The sequence below is a fragment of the Chaetomium fimeti genome, assembly GCF_033439085.1.
Source record: "Chaetomium fimeti strain CBS 168.71 chromosome Unknown B0H64scaffold_4, whole genome shotgun sequence".
NCBI lineage: Eukaryota > Fungi > Ascomycota > Sordariomycetes > Sordariales > Chaetomiaceae > Chaetomium > Chaetomium fimeti.
Window position 1 is genome coordinate 4,237,586 of NW_026944332.1, and position 24,952 is coordinate 4,262,537.

The following is a 24,952-nucleotide window of genomic DNA, read 5'->3' on the forward strand; positions in this document are numbered from 1 at the left end:
CTTTTAGCGCAACCATTCAATGGGCATGAAAGCAGTCGGAGATAAAGACACCGAGAAGAAAGGGGTGGCAATTTCAGAAGACAGTATTTCTTTCATACTCCCTCCCTGAACGCTAAACATTTTGCTTTCTCTTGAGAATTAGCCTGTCTATTCAGAAATCAAGATCTACAATTCATGGAATGAAAATAAATATAAATTGAATCTTGATAGGTGTCTCATAGTTCTCTTTCCGACTACAACCTTGTCATAACTATAGCTACCTCGACAGATCGACAAGCACATTCGGGCTACTTCTGAACTAGGGGCTCTCTAGGTTACCGCTTCTTCACACACAACCGGAATCCCATCAAGACCAAAATGGACAGCCGCACGACGACAAACATCACTTCTAAATCCGACCCGGTATCCAGCCCCGCCGACAACACCATAGTAGCTAATAGCACGACGAAGAGCGGCACGACGACAAGCAGCACTTCTAAGTCCGACTTGGCATCTGGAACCGCCGACAAGAGCTTGACAGACCGAACCCAGGACTCTGGTTCTCATGGCAGCACTTCTAAGCCCGCCTTGGCATCTGGAACCGCCGACAAGAGCTTGACAAACCGAACCCAAGACCCTGGTTCTCATAATTATGTCCCGGACCCCTACTTGGACAAGCTCTTGGGGTTCTGCGACTGGGGGAATACCGAGTACGCTGATTACTATCGCCACGGCGGTTTCCACCCCGTCGATCTCGGAGATGTCTTGGGCGAAGATGGGCGATTCCGCGTGGTCCACAAACTCGGGTACGGCGGGCAGGGAACCGTTTGGCTCTGCCGCGACAACGTCTCCAAGAAGTGGCGCGCCGTCAAGATCATGGCGGCGCACTCGTCCACCGCCGACTGTTCCCACATGAAGGCCCTCGAACTCTTCGACGGCGCCAGCCCGGATGAATTGGAGGCTAACGGCATCCAATTGCCACTAGAACACTTCTGGATCGAAGGGCCAAACGGGCGCCATCTTTGCTTCGTGCTACCCTGGCTCGGCCCCGAGATCCTGGATGTCCCTAGATATTATTGTCATGTGCCTGAGCTCGTGAAGGACGTTTGCTTCCGGCTGGTCATGGCTTTGAAATTTATCCACTCACGGGGTCTTTGTCACGGTGACTTCCGGCCTGCCAACGTCCTGTTCCGACTGGTTGACGGGGTCGACGAATGGGAGGAGGAGGCCATCCTGAAGCTGCTAGGCGAGCCCGTCCTCGTCCCGGTCGAGCGAATCATTGGGCCGGGCGTTCCACGCTATCTTGTCCAGCCCGCCGAGATCAAATACACAGCGGGAGTCTGCTCATCCAAAATCGCCGTCATCGACTTTGGGGTTTCATACTCCGCCTCCCAGCCTCAGGCCGACGGTACCGGCATCCCGATGGCATACGCGTCACCCGAGCTGCTCTTCAACCGGCACGACGCCCTGGGATTTCACAGCGACGTTTGGGCTCTAGGCGTCACCCTGCTCCAGGTTCGGGTAGGCATGCAGCCCTTCGACCAGCACGATGAGGAGGACCCACTCGAAGTACTGGAGTGTATGGAACGCACCGTGGGCCCGATTCAGGAGCCCTACCGGAGCATCTGGAGAGGGATGGATGGCAAGTTCGTCAACTCGCGGGACGAGAACGGCGAGCCCCTAGACGACGACAGCTGGAAAGACGAGTCGCTCATGGCCACGGTCTCCACCGAAGACGAGGAGCGATACCGCCGGACCATTTTCAGGGAGTGCGGCAGTTCCAACATGCTCCACTACTGCATGCGAATGCCGAACCCCATGAGTCTCATCAAGGAGGAAGCCGCCGAGATCACGAACAAGGCAGCCGCCGACCCCGGCCGGATGCCCGGGTGGGAGGACCGAAAGAAGAGCACCCCGGACTCCCGCCCAAAGGGAGTCCAGCATGTCATTCCGAAAGAGGAGGTCGACCAGCTGTTCGATCTCCTCCTCAAGATCTTCCGGTGGCAGACGGCGGAGCGGGCCACGCTCGACGAGATCGCCAACCACGAGTGGTTTGGGGGCCGCAACTGGTCCCAGGGGCACGTCGAGCGCCCGCGCGAGGAGGCGCACGACTCCGGGGCCATCAGGACGGTCTGGGAATCTTGGACTTTCTGCCGGGGGTGGATGGCGCTTGGACTCCGCACGGGAGCATCCCGGGTGATGGCGTTTCTCTTCTGGGGCCTGGGGGAGATCGGAAAGACTATTTCGGCGGTGGTCATTGCCATGAGGGGGCGGGATGCTTGAAGGGAATATATATAGTGGTGTGGAATATTATGGAGGTTGACTTTACTAGGCAAGATTAGAAAGACTCTGTCAAAGGTGATGATTGCTGGAAGAGGGCGAGATGTTTGAGGGGATAGATATGTTGCGAAGGATAATAGCTAGGGAGGTTGACTCTATCTTTGTCACATAGCAGGTAAGAACGGTAAATTAATTGTAAGAGATTGAATCGCGCATAACAAGTCATGATTCAGTGAAGGAGTAACTCTTTTGCCCACCGGATGTGCATGACGGTATATTACAACCGTCAGGCATGCTCGAGTCCAAAGGAACAAGACAGAACAGAAGACTAGAACAAAGAGCAATGAATGGGGGCTGGAGGGGAATTTATGCACCTGGCTGCAGCCATGTTCCCAGTTTCCTGACACTCTCCCATCAAGACGAGCTCCCTCTTTTGTCACGACATCCGAACTGGGAAGTGAACTGCAACAGACGACTGACGGCTACCCCAACCTTTCCACCTCAAAGATGGCCGTCAAATCCTGCGGCACATCGAATTCGACTTGCTGGCGTGCATTCAAGCGCGGCTTGAGCTGCAACTCCTCGATTTGGTAGAGAAGATCGGGGCGCTTGCATCTGATCTGGCAGGGGTTCCTGGTCTTCATGCCGTCGATGCTCTGGATACGCTTCGTTTTACGCCCGCACTTGAGTATCGGAACACAGGGTAGGTCACGGTCGATCTTTGCCTGGAAAGCGGCCCTCGGCAGAACGATAGGGGGGGCGAGAGTCGGCCTCCATATCGTCATACTGAACTGGCCAACGCAGCATGAATTAGCAGAGAGTTGTGGAAGAGGAAACCGAGTTGTGACACGAAGGCGGATGCCGTGCACCCCCGCCCCCTTCCGGAGCAGATAAAACTAGACGCACCTTGTTGATGAACCATTGCACAAGGTCCTTCGGCCCGGTGCCCATCCAAGCGCCGTAGCTTTGTCGTGCAATGCGGGAGGTGACGCGAGTGGGCTCTTCACCTGAAGCAGTCCCCTGGCTTGCGACACTTTGGCTGGCAACAGTCTGGCTGGCAGCAATTTCCCTCGCAAACTTTGTGACTCCGTGCAGGGCTGCGCCATGCTTCACCGCGAGTTGTCTGTGAACGACGCCAGCGTAAGCGAGAAGAACACCTGTCAAACCTATCGCCAAAGCACCCCGGCTTGGGATGGTGATGTTTGGAGATTGGACCTACCCTCCCCCCTCTGTAAAGAAGACGAAGTCGTTGCCAAAGTGATTTCGCAGTTCGACCTGGAGGAATTTGTTGCGGCCAAACCCACCGACAACGACCATGAGCTGGACGTTGTAACAGTGTTAGGTCAAACCAAAAAGAGCCGGGGGGGGGGGTTATGATCTTAGACAAGGCGTACCCGAGGCTGCCCCATCCCGTCTTCTTCCTGACGTTGGCCACTTGGCTCTGTGCGAGCTCTACAATGCCGTTGGTGATGGACCGGAAAGTCTCCACGATGTCAATGCTGTGGCGTGGTTGCCATGGTTCGTTAATTCGACGGCAAGGATGATAGACATGCGAGGATGGACTCACCCGTGGACGTGGAAAGAAGCCATCACGGCGCCATCTTGTCGCTCGGCTAGGACCTCGATCGACCAGTCGGCCAAGTCCAAGGCCCCGCCTTGCAAGAGAGTCGCGTTGGTCCATACCTTGTCCACTTGAGCTTGGAACCTGTGCTGGTTGAAGTTCGCAATGTCGACGCCGAGCCGCGCTTCAGCCTCCGCCTTGATCAGGGATTGCAAAGCGCTTTTCATGAACATGTCACCAAGGAGTCGGCCTTTGCCTGAAACGCACTCATTGACCTCGAGTGGCGTATCGGAGGAGACCGTGTAGGAGATAAAGTCCTGATAAAAAGTTAGGATAACGACACCAAATCCACTCGGATAAAGCCAAAGGATGCTGCAGCCCGGGGGCATCTTGGAGACAGACTTACCATGGTGCCTCCACCAAGGTCAGCAATCACAACGGTTTCATCCTTCTGTCGCACCAACGCGTTAGCATCAGGGCCCTGAACGCCTTAACGAGTGCCAAGGGGGCTTCGGTGGACGTGGTTAAAAATGGAGGGCCAAGGGCACGTACCTGCAACAAATGCTTCTGGACAAAGTAAGGGAGGACGGCCAAGGCAGCGGCCTCGGGCTCAAAAACCAGGTCCGTGAAGTAAGCACCGCCGGTCATGCCAGACCTGGCGATGGCCTGCTCCATCCGCCCGGCGGTTTGCTCCTCCCAAACAGCCGGAATGCCGAACACGAAGCCTATCTTTAGAGAGCCGGGGACCATATTGGCGCAATCGTCTTCTATGTTCCTCAGCAGCTGGTCCTTGGCGACCGCCCACATTCTCTTCATGTACTCTGTGAGAACCGTGACCCCATTATAACCAGCGTCGGTGATCTTGGAAAGCTCTTCTTGGACAGCCCTGAGGTGGTCCGGGTGCTGTGCATCATCTTGCAGTTCGTCCTCAAGGAGTGCAAGCTTGAGCAGCGTCAGCTTGTCCGCCTCGGATTCGACGGCCGTGCCCCAGTTCTCGGGTCCACTGATCTTCCCCAGGACTGATGGTTGTAAAGGTGCTCGCTCGTTGCAGAGGAGCACCGAGGCTGGCGGTCCGAAGAGCCCGCCGGAGGGGCCCACGAGGCAGTATGAGATTCCACTCGTTCTAGATATCACGGGAACGTGGTTAGAAAGGAGCACGCTGTAAATGGCAACTGCTGGGGTGAAAGATTCAAGGTTGGTTGGGCGTGACGTGTCTGCATGGGTTGGACTTACGACACCCCAATATCGACACCAATCGCGATAGCAACGGGGCGAACCCTATCCTGGGAGGACATGGTGGCCAAGCAGAATTCCGGTGACCGGTCGCGAGAAGGAACGATGCGCGGACGAGGAAGGAGGAAAAGGAAGTCTAGTTTGAGGACAAGGCGCCGAGAGATCTGGCTGGGCGGTCAACGCACTGGCGAACTGCAAGATGTTGAACTTGAATGATATCCCCAAGTTTGTTCTGCTCGGCCCAAAGAAAGGGACAAGGAGGGAGGATGCGGGTGCTGTCTGCTTGTCGGAATTTGGTCAAACGAGGTCCTGAGGTGTCCCCTCCCTATTGACATATCGCCGCCACCCGGCACCTTGCTGCCGGGGCATTCCGATTGATTGTGTAGTCAATCAACCCCTGGCACTGAAGCGCGATCATGCTGACGTGTCGACTGTCAACGCGGGGGCGCCCGGGAGGTGACAGATGCGTGATGCCGTAGGCGAGGCAAACGTTGTATTAGACGGAGGAGAAAGGGTGGATATATTGCTGCGGAGTACTGCAGTTTCTCGCACAGGTACAGAAATACATCTCCTTGTACATGCAAAACTTGTTTACGGCAGCCACAGCTTTGGTGTTGGACTGGGCGGACACGACAGACCAATGTACACACAGGCACCAGGGGCGTACGTTACTAACCTGTAGAGCCCTACGTACACCCCAGCGCTCCCCTGGAAATCCCTAAGTGGTAATTCCGTTTATCAGAAACGGAGAGCCCTAAAGGCCGGATGCGGTGGCGGAACGCCCCATTTTCCTGTGCTTTGTGCGGTGTCTTGTACCACAGGCCCCAACCTCGCTCGCACCTTTATTCCCCTGCAGTTTCAGCATGCCGGCCTAGCGAAATAAGATCCCACATACCTTGATCTCGCAGGAAGCCCCCGACCGTAGTATAGCATCCTCTTTCCCCTCAGACTTGACACTTTTGGCACTTGGCCAACATCACCTCCCAATTATCATTAACCACTCACCCCAAGCCTACAATGTCTCAGACCAAGCGTCAAAAGCGCAGGACGCCTTCACCGGACAGTTCCGGGAGTGAAGATTCTCTACCAACTCCACCGAGGGGTCTCTCGCCCCCCCCGGGTCCTCACGTGGACTGCGCCGCCTACTGTTGCAAGAGGGGCGAGGACTGGGTTAGCCGGCAGTTCATTACAGAGACGTACACCAACGGACCTTCTGAAGACCTCTTGGACACGGGGGGTTGCTGGAAACTCTTACGGGTGCAGGTGGGCCTGATGGGGGAACACCTCCGAAAATGGGGCCTCATACCGTGGCAAAACCTGGACCCCGAGGTCCAAAGCCGGTTTAGTAGCTGGTCCCCGGTTGCGAAGGAGCTCTGGGAGTCCGACTTCCTCGCTCATCCGGAAGCCATGGTTCAGGCCTGGATCTGGCACTATCTCGACGATTACCTGTTCTCCTTTGCCGGAAACCAACAGGATGGCGCACTCAAGCTCCGTTCCCCGGTGTGGGAGCACGTCCGGGCCCTACGACGGGACCTCGATGGCGAGTCTTTGGCCATTCCTTGGAGTCCTACATGCCATACTAACACGATGTCTAGTGTTACGTGCCCGCCAGGCTAACTTCCACGACGTCGTCTACCGCCACCAGTTCCAAGTCTGGAGTCGCCTGACCGAGCACCTTGTCCGGGGTGGGCTTGATGACATGGACGTCTTCGATCCGGAAGAGCTAGCGACGCACTTTAAACGATCTCTCCGCCGCATCGCCGCTCGACGAGATGAGATTCCGGACGGCGCCTACGATGGAGGTCTGTGCAAGAATGGCGACATACACGACCCCGCCGACCGCTTCGACTCGTCCATTAGAAGCTTGCTTCAATCTGCATGCCGGGCGCAGTATTTTATCCACGGCATGGAAGGAGGCTATGCGCTGAGGTTCACCCCCGTCGGTGACCATGCGGGCAAGATGTTCGACATCCCGTTCAACCCAATCTGGATGGAGGAGAACAACCCGATCGAGGTTCCAACCAAGAGGCCAAACGACCCCGTATACCCGCGTGTTCAACTTGTCACCCAGCCCATGCTCGCTGCTAACAGCAAGAAGAGCCCCAGCGAAAACACAACATTCACTCTGCTGACCCCAATGCGCGTCGTCACGCCTTGGACGTTTGGGGGGGAGGGGGCGCGACCGCATGTTTTGCCTGGGTTGGAGAAAGGTTGGCACCTGCGGATGGAGAACCAGCGGAAGTTGTTGCAAATGAAGTACCGGGAAGAGCAGCAAAAGGAGCAGCAAAAGCTACTCACCAAGTGGAGCAAAGACGGCGAGTCGCAAGCCAAAGACGGCCATGCCATCGCCGACTCGAAGGAAGATACTCCGTGCGAATGATTCACAGTGCCCTTGCCGTCTTTCGTTGATACAACGTACCTACATAGCCTCCATAGCAGTAAAAAGAGACCACTGAGCGCCGCCCTTCTTCCTTGTGCACATCTCTCTGCGACCTCCCATGAATCCCATCCACCGCTCCAGTCGGCGGATAATCCGCGCAATCACGTCGCACATTCAGCATGCCATTCTGTTGCATCCCCTGTCCTTCTCGTCTCCGTTTACCAAAAACTGACCGAGAAACAGAGGGCGGCGTGTTGAGTCACCGGGGAAGTTTCCCCCGCCCCCAGCCTTCTTCCCCCCGGGAAGAGACTCATCACATCCCACCAATTCCAGTCCCTCCACTCTAAGCCGAAAACGGACGGGCATTGATGGGAGAGAGGCAAACCGTGACAGCGCAGGGTTCTGGGCCGTGATAACGAATGCGGCAGACCGGACTGTGCAACGCGACCCCCTCAGCCTCCCGAGACGTCGCGTATCACAGACGGCATGAGAGCGCCACCTCGCTCTGCAGAATCTGCACAAGCCCGGCAAAATCAGGAATCCGGATTCACCGGCAAGCGAATCAAGCCGCGCCCGCCGCGCGGTCACCGTCTGGTCATGACAGCCCTTGGTGGCAAGCCGGCCCGCGCGCGGCGGTAGTACTGACTACTGACTCCTGAGCGTGTCGGGGCCTGGAGTCAGGCCGGGAACGCGCAGAGATGGAAACGCACGGCGCCGCGCCGCGCCGGCGAGGGGGGGAGAGAGGGGCGAGACCTCTCCTCACGCAAAGAGCTATCGACATCACCCCCGTGCTCAATGACGGCGATCTGCAGGACCTCGTATTGGGTGATCCCGTGTAGGGCGCCAGTGGCCGTTTGCAGCTGAGGAATCAAAGCGATGGGTGGGTGTTGGAAATGGTGATGGCGGAGGGAGAAGCACACCGCCGCCGGGCTTGACCAGACGGGGGCAAGACGGGGAGCTGCAGCCATTAGGCCCGCGAGAGGGCGTCTCTCGGAGAGCATCAGCAAGTTTGCCACCTCGCCGGTTTACCCATTCGATTGAGAGGGGCTGGTCTCTGCATGGTGGATATCAATATCACAGGCAGGAGAAGAGGGGGGGAAGAAGAGCAACTCGCCAACCCGCACCGGCCAGCCACCGGCTTCTCATGTGACGAAAGTACACGTCAAAAAAACAATCTAATCACGCGCCCACGCAGGCGGGGATCGACCGGACAGACTTCTCAGCATGTCGCCGTAGCTATGTGATGAGGTACAGATGTGCACGATTATGCATTCATGATTATGCATTCTGCACGCCTGCAGGAGGCGGCTCAACTTGCGGTGCAAAGGGGCGTTGTGTCGGCAGCATGACCCCAGGATCGGCAAGGGACAACGACCGGGAGAGATCTGGACCTGTTGTGTTCCGATCAGCTTGCAAAGAAGTCGTATGTACCTACATATGTACTGTGGGGGCCTCCGATTGATAGGCTTGCCGTTCCCAGCCTTTCCAAGTTGCCCCCCAAGGACCCCAACTCCTCGCGGTATTTGGGGCGGCGTGGTGGAGCAATCGACGTGAGCAACATGAAGTCTCATGATCAATGATCGTTAGTCGGCCCGTCGCATGTGGCAGTCGGTTTGTGCACGACACTGGGTCCAATCCCTCTGCAGAGGGGGGATGAGTTCAAATTTCCAAGTTCGAAGTGGAAGTCTGGCATGTCGAGACACCATCCAAACGGGGAATTGACCGTGTGATATGCGCAGTGCACGCCCAAGTTGTGCAAGAGTTGTGCGTGGTGAGTGGTCTCGTGTCGGGGTTAGGGCTGAATTTAAAACTGATGTGTTGATGAGCTCACAGCATGGCAACGCGGACATGTGACTTCGCGATGTGGTTCACCAGGGTTAGGGCTGGTCAATGCTCTGAGCGCCCCACGTGCGCCCCTCCCTCCATTCACTGCTGTTGCCTGTGCTCCACCGACGCGTTCACCAAACCAGGCCAACTCGTCGGATGCCCGCGACCTGTGAGGTATGGGTGGGGGGCCACCAACGATTGACGAAACCGACATTTCCATCGACCAACTTGAGCAACCTCATGCCGGCCGGCACACAAACCCCGATCCCGCCGCCGAATAAGACCACTTAAGAAGAAGAAAGACCACCCAACAAGATCACCCAACGAAACACACACAAACCCGAGCAGCAGCAACATCCGCAAAAAACAACGGCAACAATGCCGCCATGGCCCCCCGCCAGCAGCAGCACACCTTCACCACGGTGCCCAACCCGCTGGGGATGCAGGGCCTCATGGCGCGGCCGACCGACGGCCCGCAGAGCAAGCCGCCGATGACGTCCAAGCAGGCGCAGAAGCTGTACCGGGAGGCGACGCGGGGCCCGCGCCTGTCGCGCGCCGAGCAGCGCCGCGTCGAGCGCGAGGAGCAGGACCGCATCCGCCGCGAGCTCGACCGCGACCGCCAGACCACCCGCGCCCGCGCCCTCCGCGACCGCCAGCGCGACAAGGACCGCCGCGCCCGCGACGACAGGAAGCGCAAGGGCCTGCCCCTCGTCGAGCCCCGCGCCAGTCAGGGTACCATTTCGCGGTTTTTGAGGGGGAATGGGGCTGGCAGGAAGCGTGATGCGGTGGGGGAGGCGGTGGGCGTGGCGGTGGGCTTGCCGCCCGTGCGGGAGGAGGTTGAGGTTGAGGTTGCTGGGGATAGCCGATCGTCTACCGAGGACGGGGTGGGTGGGGGGAATACACTGGCCGGAGAGGCAGCGGGGATAATAAGTGAGGGCAAGAGGCGGCGGTTGGGGGATGGGTTGGAGGAGGGTAATGATGATACAGAAAAGACGACAGAGATCAAGGGGGTGGAGGTCAAGGGGGTGGGGATACCTGCCAAAGGGGTTGAGCGTCCTGGGGGCGAGGATCTCACTGCCAACGGACCACAGCCGACACCCAGTGGCCCTGGTCCCGCACCTCTGGGGAAAAGAGCCGACAAGGGAGTGACCCGAGGCGAGGGCAAAGGGGATCTGATGTCCGAGAAGGGGAACCCCTTGGAGACACCAAGGTCGAAAGAGCCGAAAGGGCCCAGAACGGAAACGACACCTGGGAGGAAGACAAGCCCGGAGGACACAAAACCTTGTCCGGCATCAAACAGCACAGGGAACACGGCGCACACCGAAAACGCAAAGACTACTGGTGACGTGGTTACCATGAAGGCGCTTGCAAAACCCCCGGTTTCCCGTCCCTCCAGGCTTGGAACACCTGATCAGCCCACGTCGGGTCGTGAGAAGGGCATGTTGGGAACAACACCCGACCCGGCGCCAAAAAAGACCCCCTTGAACAAGCCAGCGCAAACACCAAACCCCCAGTCTCATACTGCCCGCCCACCGCAGCAACAGCGTCCTCCGAAACCTGCACCAGTTCAGCCCCCACCGACTCGAAAAGTGTTGCAAGAGACAACCAATACCCCGAATCGAATTCGGCCACCACCTGGTTCGGACAGCGCTTCCAAGTTCGCTTTGCCCTCCAAACCGTCCCGCGCCACTCAGCGCCAGTCACCAGCCGCAGTTCCCGCGTTTAAGCAACCCAGGCCGCGGACCCCAGGCATAGGAGGGCATAAGCCGCAGTTTCTTCCTCCGCATGTTCGCAATTCGACTACGTCTTCTCGGTCAACCACCCCCAGCCCCCCCGCGAAGGACGACTTTTACTCGGCACCTCCCACGAGTACCCAGCTCTTTATCATGTCACATATAGACGACCTCTGCCCAAGCCCGACGCAGGAAGCAAGAGAGCTACGAGGTGATCCACCTACGGCTGTCCAACCAGTGAAGCCTGCCCCTAGACAACAACCGCAGATCCCCAGTTTCAAGGGCGACCGTCCACGGCAACCAACGCGGCAAGTCGCTCGCGTTCAGACAACAATGCCACCGCCTCCGCGTCCTACGGTACCTGCGGAACCGGCCCGTGGGAGACCAGTCAAAGTCGAACCGACTACAGCCACGAAGCCGTGCGATGTTCCCGCAATCCCTTTTATCTCTACCCAAGATCTCCTCTTTTCCTCCCAGGACCTGCGAGACGTCGAGGAGCCCACGACAACCCCCAGCAGGACTGGAGGCACCAAGACCAGCAACAAACCACCCCCATTCCAGCGCCGCTCTGCGGCTGTGCAGCGACCATCGCCGTTGTCGGATTATTCTCCACGCGCCCCAGCTCAGCCGCATACGACGCCTCGATCTCGCACCAAGCCTGCCACCGTCGGAGCAAAACAGCTCCTAGCCCCTGTTAGTGCGGACAGATCGTCGGGGGCGGTGTGTGGGAAAAAGGGTGACTGTTTGGAGCCCAAATATTTGTTTGCGAAGAAGCAATCACGGCAAGAGAGCAGGTCTGGAACACCTCAGTGTCCGGCCATACTGGAAGCAAAGGACGCGGCACCTGCAGATGCCCAACGACGCCCTCCTCCGCGAGAGAAGCCGAGGTTTTTTGGTTCGAGCGACGAGTTGGCGGTGGCGCTGGCACTCGACCGGAGCAAGAAGACTCACGATGAAGAAGAAAGGAGGCGTCACGGCGGACGAGGACTACCGCAGAATGCGGGCCGAGAAGGGATGGTCAACCCAACAGACACAGCTTCTCAGGAGACCGACTACGGCGACCCGGAGCTTGACTCGATAGACTTTGAGGACCTGGTCACAGCCATGAGCTAAGATGTTATGCATACATGATGAACGAGTACGAGATAGACTTTTACAGCGGCTGGGATCGATGGTCAGGACTGGTTTGCATATTCTTGGGGCCTTGTTTGCTTAATGCAGCCCTAACCCTGAGATAATAGGATATCACCAACCCCTGAATCTGCCCGACTATCTTTGGGTGACTGACTCCCTACCTGCAGTTCGTCTACCAAAGTTAACCCACAACATGCGGATCTCAAATAGGAGACACATTCACCCAAGACACAATACCCATAATAAGTAAAACCCCGCTCTCCGAGACCCGTGGCCATGTCGCTCTGTGCTCCCCAAGTCTGCCTCACCCAACCACGCCGCTGCACAACGTTTGGGTGCCAAGCACCCTCGATTGGGCAGAAATGCCCCCCTGAAGACAAGACGCGCATGGTGGTAATGCGGCCGACCGTGGCTTGGGATCTGTGGCCCAACGAACCCCTGCCGGCCTGAAATGCAGTGCGGAAATCTCAGGCGAGCGGGACGGACGGGAATCCAGGGCGAAAGCTGTCATTCCCATTGTGCGTCAGCCCCAGACTCTGGAGGCCTAACGGTTTCCCCCGCCCCCATAATCTGGAATCAGCCCGCGTTCCTGCTTCTCACACACGAGACACTTTAGAGTGCCTCTTCCACCCTGCAGACGCAGTCGTCCGTCTGCCTCCCCGCATTCCAGATTTATCCCTGTCCTCTGAGCAACGGTAACACCGCTTTTGCCTGTTTTTTTGTTCTTTTTTTTTTTTTTTGTAGCAGTCAGGCAGAGGCAGAAAGCAGGACACGAGGCCATCCGGACCCGGTGGAGCAGCCGAAGCTGAGAGAGCCTGAAATGAGCCGCTTCGACCGCCCTCGCCACGCCTACGACCACGACTATGACTACACGGGCGGCCGCAGCTTCTGGGACACGCGCACCTTCATCGGGATCGACGACGATGGCGGCCACGACGACGACGATGCCGAGACAGACCGCTACTCGCGCGTCACCCTCGGGCACCCCCGCCGGCGGTCCGCAGCCCCGGCCAGCGTGATCGGCTATGGCGACCTCGAGTTCCGCCCCTGGTCAACGGCAACAACAACAACCACAACCGCCCGGCCCCTCATCACTTACGACTGGGACGCTCCCCACCACCGAGAGAGCCCCCCGAGCCGCAGCAGCCACCGCGAGCGCGTCCGCATCCGGCCCCCCCGCCAGCGCGACGCAACCCTCCCCCCGCACCACTACTCGCCCTACTCCTCCCCGCACGCCCACGCCCACCCCCTGCACCCGCACCCCCTCCGACCCAGCCTCAAACCCTCTCACTCCGCCGGCCTGCCCGACCTCGAGCGCGAATCCCTCAAGCAGCGTCTCTGCCTCGACCGTCCCAGCGCCAGCGACCTGCACTACCCACGCCCCCACCACAACCACCACAACAACCACCACAGCCACCACTTACGCGCCCGCTCCCTCTCTCTTTCACGGCTTGCCAACGGCAGCGGCGCATTCTCCGACTCCTCCTCCTACGAACCGGACCCCGAATCCGACGGAGCCCCCTCGGAAGACGACGAGGCATGGCGCGGCATCCCCCCGCGCGTCCCCGGCGCACCCCCACCACCCAACCATCATGATCACCAGCATCATCACCACCACCGCGACCGTGACCGGGACCGCGACCGTGACCACCACCACCGCCACCACCGCCATGACCGCCATGACCGCCACCACCGCGACCACCATCGCCACAACCGCCACCATGACCGCCACCAAAGTTCCGGCGGCGGCGGCGGCGGCGGTGACGGTGGGTATTACCGGCACGAGCGGCTGAGCCTGTCGAGTCCGCGCGTGGTGTTGGATGGCGCGGGGTGGCCGGTTGTGGGGCCGTCGCGGCCGGGGTCGGTGTCACGGGCGGGGTCGCCTGAGAGGGAAAGGGAGAGGGAAAGAGAGAGGGAAAGAGAGAGGGTTGGGGGTGGGGGTGGTTCGGTTGCTGGTGCTGGTGTTGGTGGGGGTGCTGGTGTGGAGGAGTTGAGTGGGGGGAGGGATCGGGATCGGGATCGGTATGAGAGGGGGTATCAGGTTGTGCCGGTTGAGGTTGATGGACGGCAGGGGGGTGTTGCCGCTGCTGCTGCTGGGCTTGACGTTGGTGTTGGGGGTGGGGAGGGGGAGTTGAGGTTTATTGGTGGCGGGAGTGGCAGGGAGAGGGACAGGGAGAGGGATAGGGAGAGGTTGCCGAATCCGAGGGTGCCGTCGGGGCATCGGCGGAGGAGGCGGAGTGAGAGTTGGGAGAGGGTTAAGAGCAAGACGGCTAATCATGCGGCGGGCGGGAGAACGGTTTCGTGAGTTGCTTTATTTTACTTCGGTCGCCAGTCACCAGCTTGGGGGCGGGGAGGGGGGTTGTTTGGTTTGGGATGGGTATCTAACAGCACCAGCAAATTCCGCAACCCCAAACCCCAGTACAACCAAGTCCACGCCCTAATCATCACCTGGTCATTCCACGACCTCCGAGCCGAGGACTACACAGCGCCGCCGGCAGAGGACTACGTCTCGCTGGAGGAAGAAACGGCCCGGCTGCGGGCAACGCTGGAGAGCTACGGGTACACGGTGCACGAGTTCCTGATCCCAATGCACCGGTCCGTGGAGAGCCTCAAGGCGAAGCTGAAGCAGTTCTGCCGGTACGCGGCCGACGACACGCTGCTAATGGTGTACTACCACGGCCACGGGGCGATGGACGACGACAACGAGCTGGTGTTTAGCAGGTGTGTGCTCTTTGCGGGTGGCTCACGGGCTGCTATTAACAGACGAACAGCCACGACCACCCAGAGAACGCCGAGTGGTCCAAGGCCGCCGCGGCCGAGCTTTACGCAGCTCTTCTCAGCGGCGACGCCTGCACCACGCACGGCCGGCGAGACAAATACCAGGAACTGCTCAAGAAATAGTGCGTTCCCCTCCCCCCCCCTTCCATTTTCACTCCCCTTTCCGACTCCACCACCCCTCCCCTCCCCCTTCTCCTCTCTCCAGCTCCCCCTCCACCCTCAACCCCTCAAACCCCCACCTCAAACCCACCCACTAACACCCCCAAGCGAGCGCTACCGCCCCGTCTCCACCCTAAAATGGGACGCCATCCGCACGCCCATCCTCTCGGCCCCCTGCGACGTCCTTTTGGTGTTAGACTGCTGCGCCGCGGGCGGCGCCGGCCTGCGCCACCTCTCCTGGCAACCCCCGGCCGGCGCCGAGGCGTACACCAAGCACCTGTTTGCGGCGTGCGGGTTCGAGTCCAGCACCAGCGACGACATGACGGCGGCGCTGTGCGAGGTTTTGGATGAATGGGTGCCCCCCATCCCGGCGGGGGCGGTGGTGCCGGGGTTGGTGACGGCTAAGAGTGAGGTGGGGGTGATGGCGACGGCGGGGAGGGCCGGGTCCGGGTCGAGGTCGAGGTCGAGGGCGGCGTCGGCGGATGCGGCAGCGGCTGCTGCTGTTAGGGATGTGGGTGTTGGAGGGGAGGCGGGGAAGGGGGTGGTTGGTGGCGGGGCGGGCGGGCCGGTGGGAGGGGGGCAGTTCTTGACGACGAAGCGGCTGCATCAGTTGATGGAGGATAAGTTGCAGAAGCGGTCGGTTGGATCGCAGCCTATTTTTAAGCAGCTGCTGCCGCAGGACCCGGAGCAGTACATCACGCTGCCGAACTTGAGAAACAGGGATGCTGGTGGGGAGCTGAAGATGGGGGAGAGGCGCGGGAGGAGGGGGTATATCATCGCTTGATGTCAACCAGGCCGTGAGCTTGAGCGAGGTCGCGGGTACGGCGGTCTACTAGTGGAAACGTCGGGGTCCACGAAGCGGGCACGCAGGGTATTTCTTTGGGTTAGGGAGGTTGGTATACGGCGTTTCTCTTTCACGGGCCATCATGGAAGCACGTACAGCACGCGCAAATCAAGGACGGGGCCGATGCAATGCAATATAACTTCATGCCAGACCGCATCAGCGGTCAGCTTATCTTAACGAACCGGGTATCCCTATGCCGCTGTCCAGATCGTCCTATAAACACCCAGAACCACCACGTTCTCCGAGTATTCCCAAGCCAGTCACCAGTCTTCATGTGCCGACCCAACCCATGCGCGTCACTGGCGTATCGTCCCACGCCCAGATTTGCTCGAGAACGAAGACCAGCTAAAGGCAAAAGACTCATTCGGGCCAGTGGAAGAAAGGATAACAAACGGGAAATGGTACAGAATAAACACGTCTACGGAAGAAAAAACGCCTCTACGTTTCCGTCCATGCATTCCCATCCCATTGCCACCCAACCCAGCCAACGCAACCAACGCCCAGCCATGCCGTAATGAAATCTGAACGCGTCCTAACGCATCCCAATGCGGCTCCATGCAAAAGATCACGCTTCCAATGTGCAACATGAGCTGGCAACCGTCGGAAAAGTAAAGAAGAAGAAAGCCAGGGCTCCAGTGATGCCGCAAAAAGGACCTGTTCTCATCTTCCAGACGCAACTGGTGGCCCCGGTACCGAAATAGCCACCCAATGCTCGAATGTGCAGCCTTTGTGGGAGGCAAGGAAGGAAAAACAGGTACCGAGCGACTCAAAGGAACAGGCCGACCCAGTTTGACTTGTTGTTTGCCTCGGTCGAGCAGTCCTCCACAGCGCAGAGATTCTTGCGGGCGTTCTCAGGATCGCGGCGAAAGTGTGCTGACGGGGTCTTGGCAGTTCCCTTGCGGAGGTGACGGCTCTCGTAGCAATTCCTGCAGTAGACCTTTGACGGAGAAGTTAGCAAAAAAGTACAGGCGATCAAAAGCAAGGCAAGGCTATCAAATCAAACTTACATGTCCGCAATCCTTGAGAGCCCAGAAGTGGTGCTCTTCGTGGTCCTTCCTGGTGCGAGGCTTCTTCATGGGGCGCATGGCATCATCGCCGGCGTCGGGGTCGTACTTCAATTCCTGCTCGCAGCCGGCGCAGATGATAACATCGTCGTCGTTACCGGTGTCGCGAGTAAAACCCTCACGTGGCGGGGGAGGCGGGACATGGTCGGGCTTGGGAGCGGCAGCATTGCCGTTGACGCGATAATCGAGGTTGGGAATATTGCCTCCGAGTGGATTATCCATGTTGAGGTGACCACCACCAATGACTTGAACCTCGACGTCGTGCGGGCGACCGAAACCGAGGCGCTGGATCAAATCGAAACTCAAAAAGTCTCTCCTGAATAAACCAGCGAACCTAGCACCAATTCCTTCTTCGTGGTCGAGTTCGACGGGGGGACCGCGCGGGGGTTGGCGACGGCGATGATGGTGGTGTTGGTTACGGTGGTGGTGGGGTGGATTGTCGGGATTGTTGCGACGAGGCAGTGGCAGTGGCAGCGGTGGGGGAGCCGGGGCCGGAGAATCGTCTAAAGTGAGGTCGATGACATTGGCCTGGTTTCCGAGGAGGCTGCCATCACTTCGTGCAAGAGAAGGCGTGCGCTGGTTCAATGACGCTCTGCGCCGCGGGTTCCTTCCCGGCATATGAACCTGAGACCCGTTTGATGCACGCGCCCTGGGAGGCACAACGGTACGCGACTCTTCTGGCGAATCTGGCTCCCCGGTCAAGTCAATGACTTCTGGCTGCGCGCGGGCCCCGAGCGAAGATCGATTGCGGCGCATTGCTGGCGGCGATGCGCGCAGCTCGACCTCAACTATTTCATCGGGCAAGTGACGGCCATTCCGGGGCTGGTTCATCCTAACACGCGCCACGCCCACGTCGTCGGCTGCGGTGTACGGGTTATAGTGACGGTTCTCGCGTGCGCTGCGAGATGCCCTTCCCTGGCTGAGATTGCGGACCTCGGAGTGCAGTTCGGAAACCAGATTGATAGCCCGAGCGTGGTTTCGTCTGACGTTGGAGAGGATCGCTTCGAAAGGCTGCAGCAAATCGGGGTCTTGGTCGACAAAAAGCCCCTCTTCCTCCTCGTGGCGGGGGTGGTAGTTGGCAAGAAGGTCCACGATTTGTTGGTGGTCGCCATGGGGAGCGGGGGAGAGTTGGTTGTCGGACATTTCTTCATCCGAATCTTCCACAGAACCCCGGGCGTCAAATCCAAACTCAAGGCCACCCTCAAAATCGCCCTCAAAATCGCCCTCAAAATCGCCCGCTTCCCCTCCCTCCTCATCCCCCAAAACGGATTGGGACGCGTCCTCGTCCAATTCCTCATCGGTCTCGGCGTCTTCCTCGTCGTCCCCGTAATCCTCTCCGCTTTGCCCAGAATAGTCTTCCTCCTCGTGGTTCTCGGAGACCGCCTCGCTCTCCATGTCGGAGTCCTCCATCCCCTCCTCGCCACCTGGGCCTGGCGAAGACTCGGCAGGCCAGCTCGAAAAGTCGCTCGCCGGGTGGGGCGGTTCAAGGTCGATATCTTCGGTGTCAGAAGCATCGGAAGGCAAGCCCTCTTCTACCTCGATTGAGTCGCTCTCGTAATTGTCCATCCCTGCGTCCCTCGGCAGTGGGTCGATCTCTTCGGGATCGAAGGCATCGGAAGGCAACCCTTGTTCCACCTCGATGGAATCGCTCTCGTAGTCGTCCATCTCTGCCTCCCACCGTGGTGGGTCGAAATCGTGGGGTTCGAAAGCATCAGAAGGCAAGCCTTCTACCTCGATAGAGTCGCTCTCGTAGGGATCCATTTGTGCGTCTCTCGGTCGAGCTGTAATCGTTGCTTACTGCCGGGAGATCCGAGGGCAAACTGCACCACCCGCGCGAGAGGGGAGGTAATTATCGGGGGGAGAAGAGTCGTGACGTCCTCTCCACTGCTTTTCCGGGGAGCTCCAGCAGTCAGTGTTTGTTGTTGGGTGTGCTCGTGGCGAGCGGGATATAGTTTCGGTGTTGGTATTTTCGTTTTCGGGGAGCCTCGTTCGATTCGTTGTCGTGCACGGGAACTAACTCGAGGCTGCGCGGGTTGAATGCAGCAAGTTCTGGAAAGAGACCGAAGGGGGCAACATGGACCGCGTAATCTGTCTTGCGAACAGACCACCGCGACGAGTCACTCGGGCGCCCTGTGCAGCCTTTGAAGAAAGTGACGTTTTTTCGGGTTTGTAAAGGCCCGGGCGACGGGGCGAGTCGAGGGACGTTGGCGCTGTGGCCTCGGGCGTTCGGTGAGGTGCGGGATTCGCCGCTTCCGCTCTGGCAAATCGCCAATTCACACACCAGACGGCGTCAGTGCACGCACGCACAATGGCAAACAGCCGCTGCAGAGGAACCCGCTTTGGGACGGCCGCCTGAGCCCCGCCCCAGCGGCTGCCAGCAGCATGCAAATGTTCCGAGGCGCACGAGGTCCACGAGGGAGAGTCGCCACCCGTTAACAGCTGGTGCTGCCTGCGTCAATACTGCAAATCGTTGGCATCCATGCCAACAGAACATTCGCCAAAACATCCCTGAGTCACCGAAATTGATGCAATAATAAATAAAAACAAACACAGCTTCTGCCTGTGGCCGGACCGCACAACAAGCCAAACACGGATGAGAGCCCCACCGGATCCTCTCTGAAAACCTCAGGCTTCTGCCAATGCAGGTATCACATTTTCGGGCGCCAGCAGAAAGACATCTATGATACAGTCTCGCTCGGACCCATTCCGAATCCGCCCCGTTCACACAGTCCCCACGTCATTCCTTAGCCCCAAGCACCGACACCACGCCCTCCTTGCTCACCGTGACCAGCGACTTGGCCTCGGGTCCCCACCTGATGGCGGCAGCGGGCGTGCTGGTCCGAAGCGGCTCGGACCACGACTTGGAGCTCTTGGAGTACATCTGCACCGTGACACCCATCGATCCAGCCGTCGCCAGGTACTGGCCCGTGTAGTCCCATGCCAGGGCCTGGGCGTCACCCGTTTGCAGCTCCTTGACCTGGGCCGCGGGACCCGATTTCCGCAAGTCGAAAATGGTGGTCGTCGACTGGCCCTTGCCCGCCGCAGCAAACCAGAAGCCGTTCTCGGAAAAGACGAGCGTTTGCACTGGCGTGCCGAGGTTGAAGCTTTCTGCCTGCTCACCGGTATCGGACTGGAAAACCTTGATATCCCCTGATTGTGTCCCGGCACCAAAGAGCTTGCCGTCGGGGTGGAATGCGCAGGCGGTGAGAGCTGAAACGGTTAGCATATGCAGAATGGCGGTGGATGTGGGAAAAGGGGAAAAGGACGTACAAGCATCAGTATAGCACCGAGATACCTGCTCCAGCGACTCCAGATCGTAAAAGACGAAGCTCTTGTCCACACCGACAGACGCAAGGATCCGCCCGCCCGGATGTACCGAGAGGCCCGTCGCCGCACCCGCGTGCGCCTGGAACGAGGCCGTCTCGCTACCGTTGTCAAACACCTTGACGGACCCCCTCGCCGTGGCCAGGACGACCTTGCTCCCCGTCCAGGCCGTGGCCGTCACCGGCTCGCCAATGTCAAGTGTCCTCTCCACCGTGTTACCCTGGATCGAGTAGATATCGAGCTTCCCGTCCAGGCCGCCAATGGCCGCGTACTCGGATTCGGTATCGAGGGACGACGCTTGTGAGACGGTCAGGTCGGTGTACGAGACTTGCTGGAGGTTGGCCACGTCGTCCGAGTTTGCCCAGCCTTTGGGGATGGGGCGCTTCTTGCGGCCCTTTGTTAATCTGCAGGATGTGTCAGCGCCGGGTTGTAGTCAGGGTGAATTCCAGGCCACATACTGTTGCTGCAACTCGTTGACATGTTCCACCAGGTTCTCCGGCAGGCTCTCGTTGTCAACAGCCATCGCATCACCGTTTGCAGGCCCCGCCGCTGCCTGGGCAACGGTGACGTTGGACAGAGCCTCGCGGGCCTCGTCCCGCTCCCTGGTTAGCCGTGCAATGACACGGACCGCTGCATCGTGCTGATAGAGAGCTGTCGCGAGTTCCTCCCTCGTCCGGGAGAGTTGTTCCCTTGTATTGTATGTCTCGAGCACCAGCGCATCCCATTCATCCTGAAAAGCCTTGAGCAGCGACGGCAGGGATGTGAAGTTCGGTGGGCGCGGCCGGACCACGCGACTGGTCTTGACGGACAACAGGTCTTCGGGGTCGAGCTCCTCGTCGGTGCCGGGTTCCTTCCCGTTCTCTTCGATGTACTTTAGAATCAGCCGCTTCTCGAACACGGTGCCTAGGAGCTAAGTTAGTACGACAATAAGGGACTCCCCGTTTGCGATTTGCCATGGGCGACGGGAGATGGGTGAATGCGACGGACCTGTCTTCCGCGACACGACGGGCTCCTCGGGGACCTCGCCTGAAACTGCATCAATTGTTAGCATACCTGCCACCTAATACATTACTGGGTAAAATATCAACATACGTGCGCACAACATCTCGACGTCTTGTGCTGTTCCTCTGAAGAAGTAGTTTGATGGGTCTGTTGTTGAATGCGACTTCCACACGAGCTCCCCAACTTTTTGGCGGCTGGCAGCTCTGCCGCGCTTCAAGGCACGAGCCAGCCTGGTGGTCCCACAGGCCCAAAAACAGCCAATCATTTCTCGACTGCCCTCTGGCCTCACTTCCTTCCCAAGCAGGAAGTTGAAGCCAGACTCAATTCAGTTTCTCTCTCAAAAATACAAAATGCAGAATTCCACAAACTGGCCGAGTCTGTGGTTCAGAGGCAATCAATTGATGAGACTATCCAGTCAACATCCCCGCCCAACTTCACAACATCATCACTTATCGAGATCACCGACTCATTTGCACTCCGAGTTCCTGCCCGCTGTCAAGGATGCGTCGTCGTTTTCATGATCACTCAAGTGACTCATTACCTTACACTGGGAGACTCCCGTTCATCACAACCACGGCCGTTCCACCAAGATGAAGTTCCTTGATGCCGACCGCCCCCGATGAACCGACACGCTGAACAGTGGCATCAATATAAATCTCACTCCGCCTCCCCATCTCCACGCCTTGCGTAATCGCAAAAGACGCCCCCTTTTCCACCGCCCCCCGTTGGCAGGCCAGATAGCTTGACAGCGTGCACGCCGCGCTGCCGGTAGCAGGATCCTCGAACCCAGATCGCAGCAGCCTCGTCCGGATGTTGGTCCTCTCATTGCCCCCTGCAGACGCCTCATCCCCCCCCAGAACATAATAGTACCGCACAACGAGACTCTCTTTCCACGCCCCCTCATCAAGCAAACCGATCTTGTCAAAATCGATATCGGCCGCCGGCGGCGCACGCGCGAGCTGCTCCAGATTCTCCAGGCGCACCAAGACAAAAGTCATGCCGCGGACGATGCTCACGACGGGCGCGCTCAGCTCGGCCGCGCGGATATCCGCGTGCGGCGACAGGCCCTGCTCGATGGCGCTCGCCGTGGCCGGCTCCGTGGACGGGGCGCTGAGCAGGCTGCCCAGCGAGTGCTGGTGGATGCGCACCGCGTGCGGGATCGCCGCCCGGATGCGGCCCGCTGCCTGGCCTGCGAGCGCCTCGATACGGATCGGCCCGGCTTTGGTCTGCAGCGTGTCGACGTGGCCCCAGCCGAAGTGGTGCAGGATCAGGTAGGCCGAGCCGACGGTTGGGTGGCCGGCGAAAGGAAGCTCCTTCCTCGGGGTGAAGATGTCGATTTCGCGGGTGCTGGAGCCCGTGCTGGGCTCGTTCTCGAGCGTGTGCAGGAACACTGTCTCGGAGAGGTTGAACTCGCGCGCGATGCGCTGCTTGGTCTCCTGGTCGAGGCGGTTCCGGACAGTCGCCGGGACGAAGACCACCGCGAGCGGGTTGCCCAGGAACCGGGTGTCAGTGAAGACATCGAGGGTGACGAAGTCAAGCTTCAGGTCTGCCATTTTCAGGGGTTCTTGGAACTGTCGGGGCAATGACAGGTCAAGATCAGGCTCCGCGCTGCAGATTCTTTGATCGAACAGAGGCAGGAGGTAAGCAGAGATGCGTTGCGTGAGACTGCTTTATAAGCCAGCTTGATGCAGTCATTGAGTCACCTCATCGTCCCCGCTCGCCAGAAGTGGGGTTACCCTCGTTGACTCAAGGGCGCCGTATGTGCAGTTGCGTATGCGCATTGAGCTTGAGCTACCTTATCACAGCTCACATTTTGTAAGTGGGTATGGTATATTCCCCAGCTTCACCACATGTATCAAGTCTGTATCAAGTCTTATTTTCTCTAACCTCCTCATCACCACCCCTTTCCGCCCCTCCTCACTCCACATCCTCATCCTCACACGTCCCCGACACACACACCATCTCGATCAACTCCTGCTTGACCAACACGGGCGAATCCTCCTCCTTCAACCCCCAATTACACACACTACTCCCCCCACACGAGCCCGCCATATTCCCCCCAACCCTAAACGCCGCCTCCCCCTGAAACCTCAGCTTCACCACGCTCCCCTGCGCCAGCGTAACCGCCTCCTCCAGCGCAACCCGCACCCCAAAATCCGTCGTCACCCCGCCCTCCCCGGTCCCCTCCACCACCTCAAACATCCACTTCCCCTGCAACCCCCCGCCGCCCGCCGCCGTCTCCCCGCAGGTATTCATCCACCCGCCCTCGCGCGGGTCGGCCTCGTACGACATCCACCACACCGTGCAGTTGGCCGACGTCGGGGTGAAGTCGGCGTCGCCGAAGTTGGTCGTCCCGAGCACGATGGTGTTGGGGTCGTGGATGGTGAAGCGCAGGCGGGAGTAGGGGTGTCCGCCGGGGTAGCCGGAGGGGGAGTGTGTGGAGAGGCGGGTGATTTGCCACGGCTCGAGGAGGGTGGGGGCGCGGAGGGCGGTGGTGAGGGTGAGTGTTGTGGTGAGGGTGGTGAGGAGGGTTAGGGGGTTGCGGAGGGGGTTGAGCATTGTGGTGGTGGTGGTGGTGGTGGTGGTGATGGTGGCGGGGAGGTGTGTGTGAGTGGATGTTGGGGTTGGGTTCCGGTGTGGTTGGGAGGCTGGCTGGCTTGGCTGAGATGCTGCCTTGGCTGGTTGAGATGCTGGGGAGACTTGTGGATATAGGCCGGTTGAAGCTTAGATGGCTCTGGTTCGAGATGGTATGACTGAGCAGATATATAAAGGAAGATCATGGCCACGGTTTGCCGCTCTCCGGCGGCTAAAGACCTGAGTAGTACAATGCTACCTCGTATCTGCCACGCAACGTTGCCGCTTATATTGACAGCTACGGCGTGAACCAAGATGAAGCTTCTGTATTCGACAACTTCAAATGCTATATATGAGTTTTAGGCGGGCAACCCGCGTGGCCTGCTGTGCCACGCGGCAGTGAATCTCGTTACGTCCGCTTTCCCTTCTAGTGATTACGACTACCGTCCCCCCGGGTCACATGCCGTCTTCATCCGCAAGTGGGATGTCACCATCCTCATCCTCGGGTTTAATGGTCTTCCGATTTATAGTAAATGGAAGTGCAAAAAAAACACGGAAATGGTACGATCCATTCTCCTCAAGGTTACTTGTGTCCTACATCCGCGGACGGTAACGTGGCCCAGAGCCCTTTCTGTGTAACTATTACTACCCGCGGCCCCTTGAATGCGATTCGGTTACCACGCCACAGTTACCGATGGCGTGGGTGAGCTTGTTCATAGAAGGGAGCTCGGGACGAACCGTCTAGGTACATTGGGCTCCCCAATCCATATCCCTATTCGTAATAGCAAGCAACATCCTTAAACCAAGCATCGAAGCAGTACGGTGGCGGAAACCATGTAGTCTTGAATTCCCGGGCAGTTACCACGCAAAACTATAGTCTAAAAATCTAAATGTCATCCATGGGCCATGGCTTGCTAGCCACCCCCATTGTCTTCTTTGCGATCTGGGCCCTAGTGTTAATGTTGCACAAAGTCTGGAGGCAGTGAAATGACCGAAAGCTTTCCTCCGGACGCCAAATCTAACTGTACCTTTTTGCTGAGTATGGCTTGGATGGATTCCCCGTCCAGGTCATGATGGCGG

General features: G+C 58.8%; 8 protein-coding genes across 8 annotated transcripts; 4 read left to right on the forward strand and 4 right to left on the reverse strand.

The window, feature by feature from the left end:
- Window positions 1-357: 357 nt before the first annotated feature.
- B0H64DRAFT_360790 (kinase-like domain-containing protein) lies at window positions 358-2,473 on the forward strand (the record flags this gene model as incomplete). Its single annotated transcript, XM_062801717.1, has 1 exon — window positions 358-2,473. The coding sequence occupies one exon, from the start codon at window positions 358-360 to the stop codon at window positions 2,260-2,262; it is 1,905 nt and encodes a 634-aa protein (XP_062659973.1). The 3' UTR covers window positions 2,263-2,473.
- Window positions 2,407-5,115, reverse strand: B0H64DRAFT_461666 (uncharacterized protein; the record flags this gene model as incomplete). The annotated part of the gene is made up of 8 exons (XM_062807515.1): window positions 2,407-3,050; window positions 3,166-3,382; window positions 3,479-3,579; window positions 3,686-3,758; window positions 3,827-4,137; window positions 4,227-4,271; window positions 4,373-4,943; window positions 5,054-5,115. The coding sequence occupies 8 exons, from the start codon at window positions 5,113-5,115 to the stop codon at window positions 2,742-2,744; spliced, it is 1,689 nt and encodes a 562-aa protein (XP_062659974.1). The 3' UTR covers window positions 2,407-2,741.
- Window positions 5,116-5,914: 799 nt separating this feature from the next.
- Window positions 5,915-7,643, forward strand: B0H64DRAFT_170728 (uncharacterized protein). The gene is made up of 2 exons (XM_062798757.1): window positions 5,915-6,593; window positions 6,649-7,643. The coding sequence occupies exons 1-2, from the start codon at window positions 6,071-6,073 to the stop codon at window positions 7,431-7,433; spliced, it is 1,308 nt and encodes a 435-aa protein (XP_062659975.1). The 5' UTR covers window positions 5,915-6,070; the 3' UTR covers window positions 7,434-7,643.
- A 1,733-nt stretch (window positions 7,644-9,376) lies between these two features.
- Window positions 9,377-12,365, forward strand: B0H64DRAFT_432999 (uncharacterized protein). The gene has a single exon (XM_062806028.1). It carries the CDS (start codon window positions 9,647-9,649, stop codon window positions 12,104-12,106), a length of 2,460 nt encoding a protein of 819 aa, XP_062659976.1. The 5' UTR covers window positions 9,377-9,646; the 3' UTR covers window positions 12,107-12,365.
- Window positions 12,366-14,280: 1,915 nt separating this feature from the next.
- Window positions 14,281-16,069, forward strand: B0H64DRAFT_398332 (uncharacterized protein). The gene is made up of 4 exons (XM_062803943.1): window positions 14,281-14,428; window positions 14,522-14,848; window positions 14,899-15,027; window positions 15,173-16,069. Exons 2-4 carry the CDS (start codon window positions 14,715-14,717, stop codon window positions 15,846-15,848), a joined length of 939 nt encoding a protein of 312 aa, XP_062659977.1. The 5' UTR covers window positions 14,281-14,428; window positions 14,522-14,714; the 3' UTR covers window positions 15,849-16,069.
- Window positions 16,070-16,674: 605 nt separating this feature from the next.
- On the reverse strand, window positions 16,675-18,538 carry B0H64DRAFT_322290 (uncharacterized protein; the record flags this gene model as incomplete). The annotated part of the gene is made up of 2 exons (XM_062800552.1): window positions 16,675-16,845; window positions 16,916-18,538. 2 exons carry the CDS (start codon window positions 18,536-18,538, stop codon window positions 16,675-16,677), a joined length of 1,794 nt encoding a protein of 597 aa, XP_062659978.1.
- Window positions 18,539-19,709: 1,171 nt separating this feature from the next.
- B0H64DRAFT_417857 (uncharacterized protein) lies at window positions 19,710-22,851 on the reverse strand (the record flags this gene model as incomplete). Its single annotated transcript, XM_062805269.1, has 5 exons — window positions 19,710-20,182; window positions 20,243-20,700; window positions 20,755-21,199; window positions 21,284-21,328; window positions 21,855-22,851. The coding sequence occupies 5 exons, from the start codon at window positions 22,849-22,851 to the stop codon at window positions 19,710-19,712; spliced, it is 2,418 nt and encodes an 805-aa protein (XP_062659979.1).
- Window positions 22,852-23,215: 364 nt separating this feature from the next.
- B0H64DRAFT_374550 (uncharacterized protein) lies at window positions 23,216-23,857 on the reverse strand (the record flags this gene model as incomplete). Its single annotated transcript, XM_062802345.1, has 1 exon — window positions 23,216-23,857. The coding sequence occupies one exon, from the start codon at window positions 23,855-23,857 to the stop codon at window positions 23,216-23,218; it is 642 nt and encodes a 213-aa protein (XP_062659980.1).
- Window positions 23,858-24,952: the final 1,095 nt, after the last annotated feature.

Bases quoted from the DNA above. Each gene is read 5' to 3' on its own strand.
- B0H64DRAFT_170728 (XM_062798757.1), top strand. From the start codon at position 6,071: ATGTCTCAGACCAAGCGTCAAAAGCGCAGGACGCCTTCACCGGACAGT. The intron at 6,594-6,648 runs GCGAGTCTTTGG...CACGATGTCTAG, and splicing joins CCTACGACGGGACCTCGATG to TGTTACGTGCCCGCCAGGCT.
- B0H64DRAFT_432999 (XM_062806028.1), top strand. From the start codon at position 9,647: ATGGCCCCCCGCCAGCAGCAGCACACCTTCACCACGGTGCCCAACCCG.
- B0H64DRAFT_398332 (XM_062803943.1), top strand. From the start codon at position 14,715: ATGCACCGGTCCGTGGAGAGCCTCAAGGCGAAGCTGAAGCAGTTCTGC. The intron at 14,849-14,898 runs GTGTGTGCTCTT...ACAGACGAACAG, and splicing joins AACGAGCTGGTGTTTAGCAG to CCACGACCACCCAGAGAACG. The intron at 15,028-15,172 runs GTGCGTTCCCCT...AACACCCCCAAG, and splicing joins CAGGAACTGCTCAAGAAATA to CGAGCGCTACCGCCCCGTCT.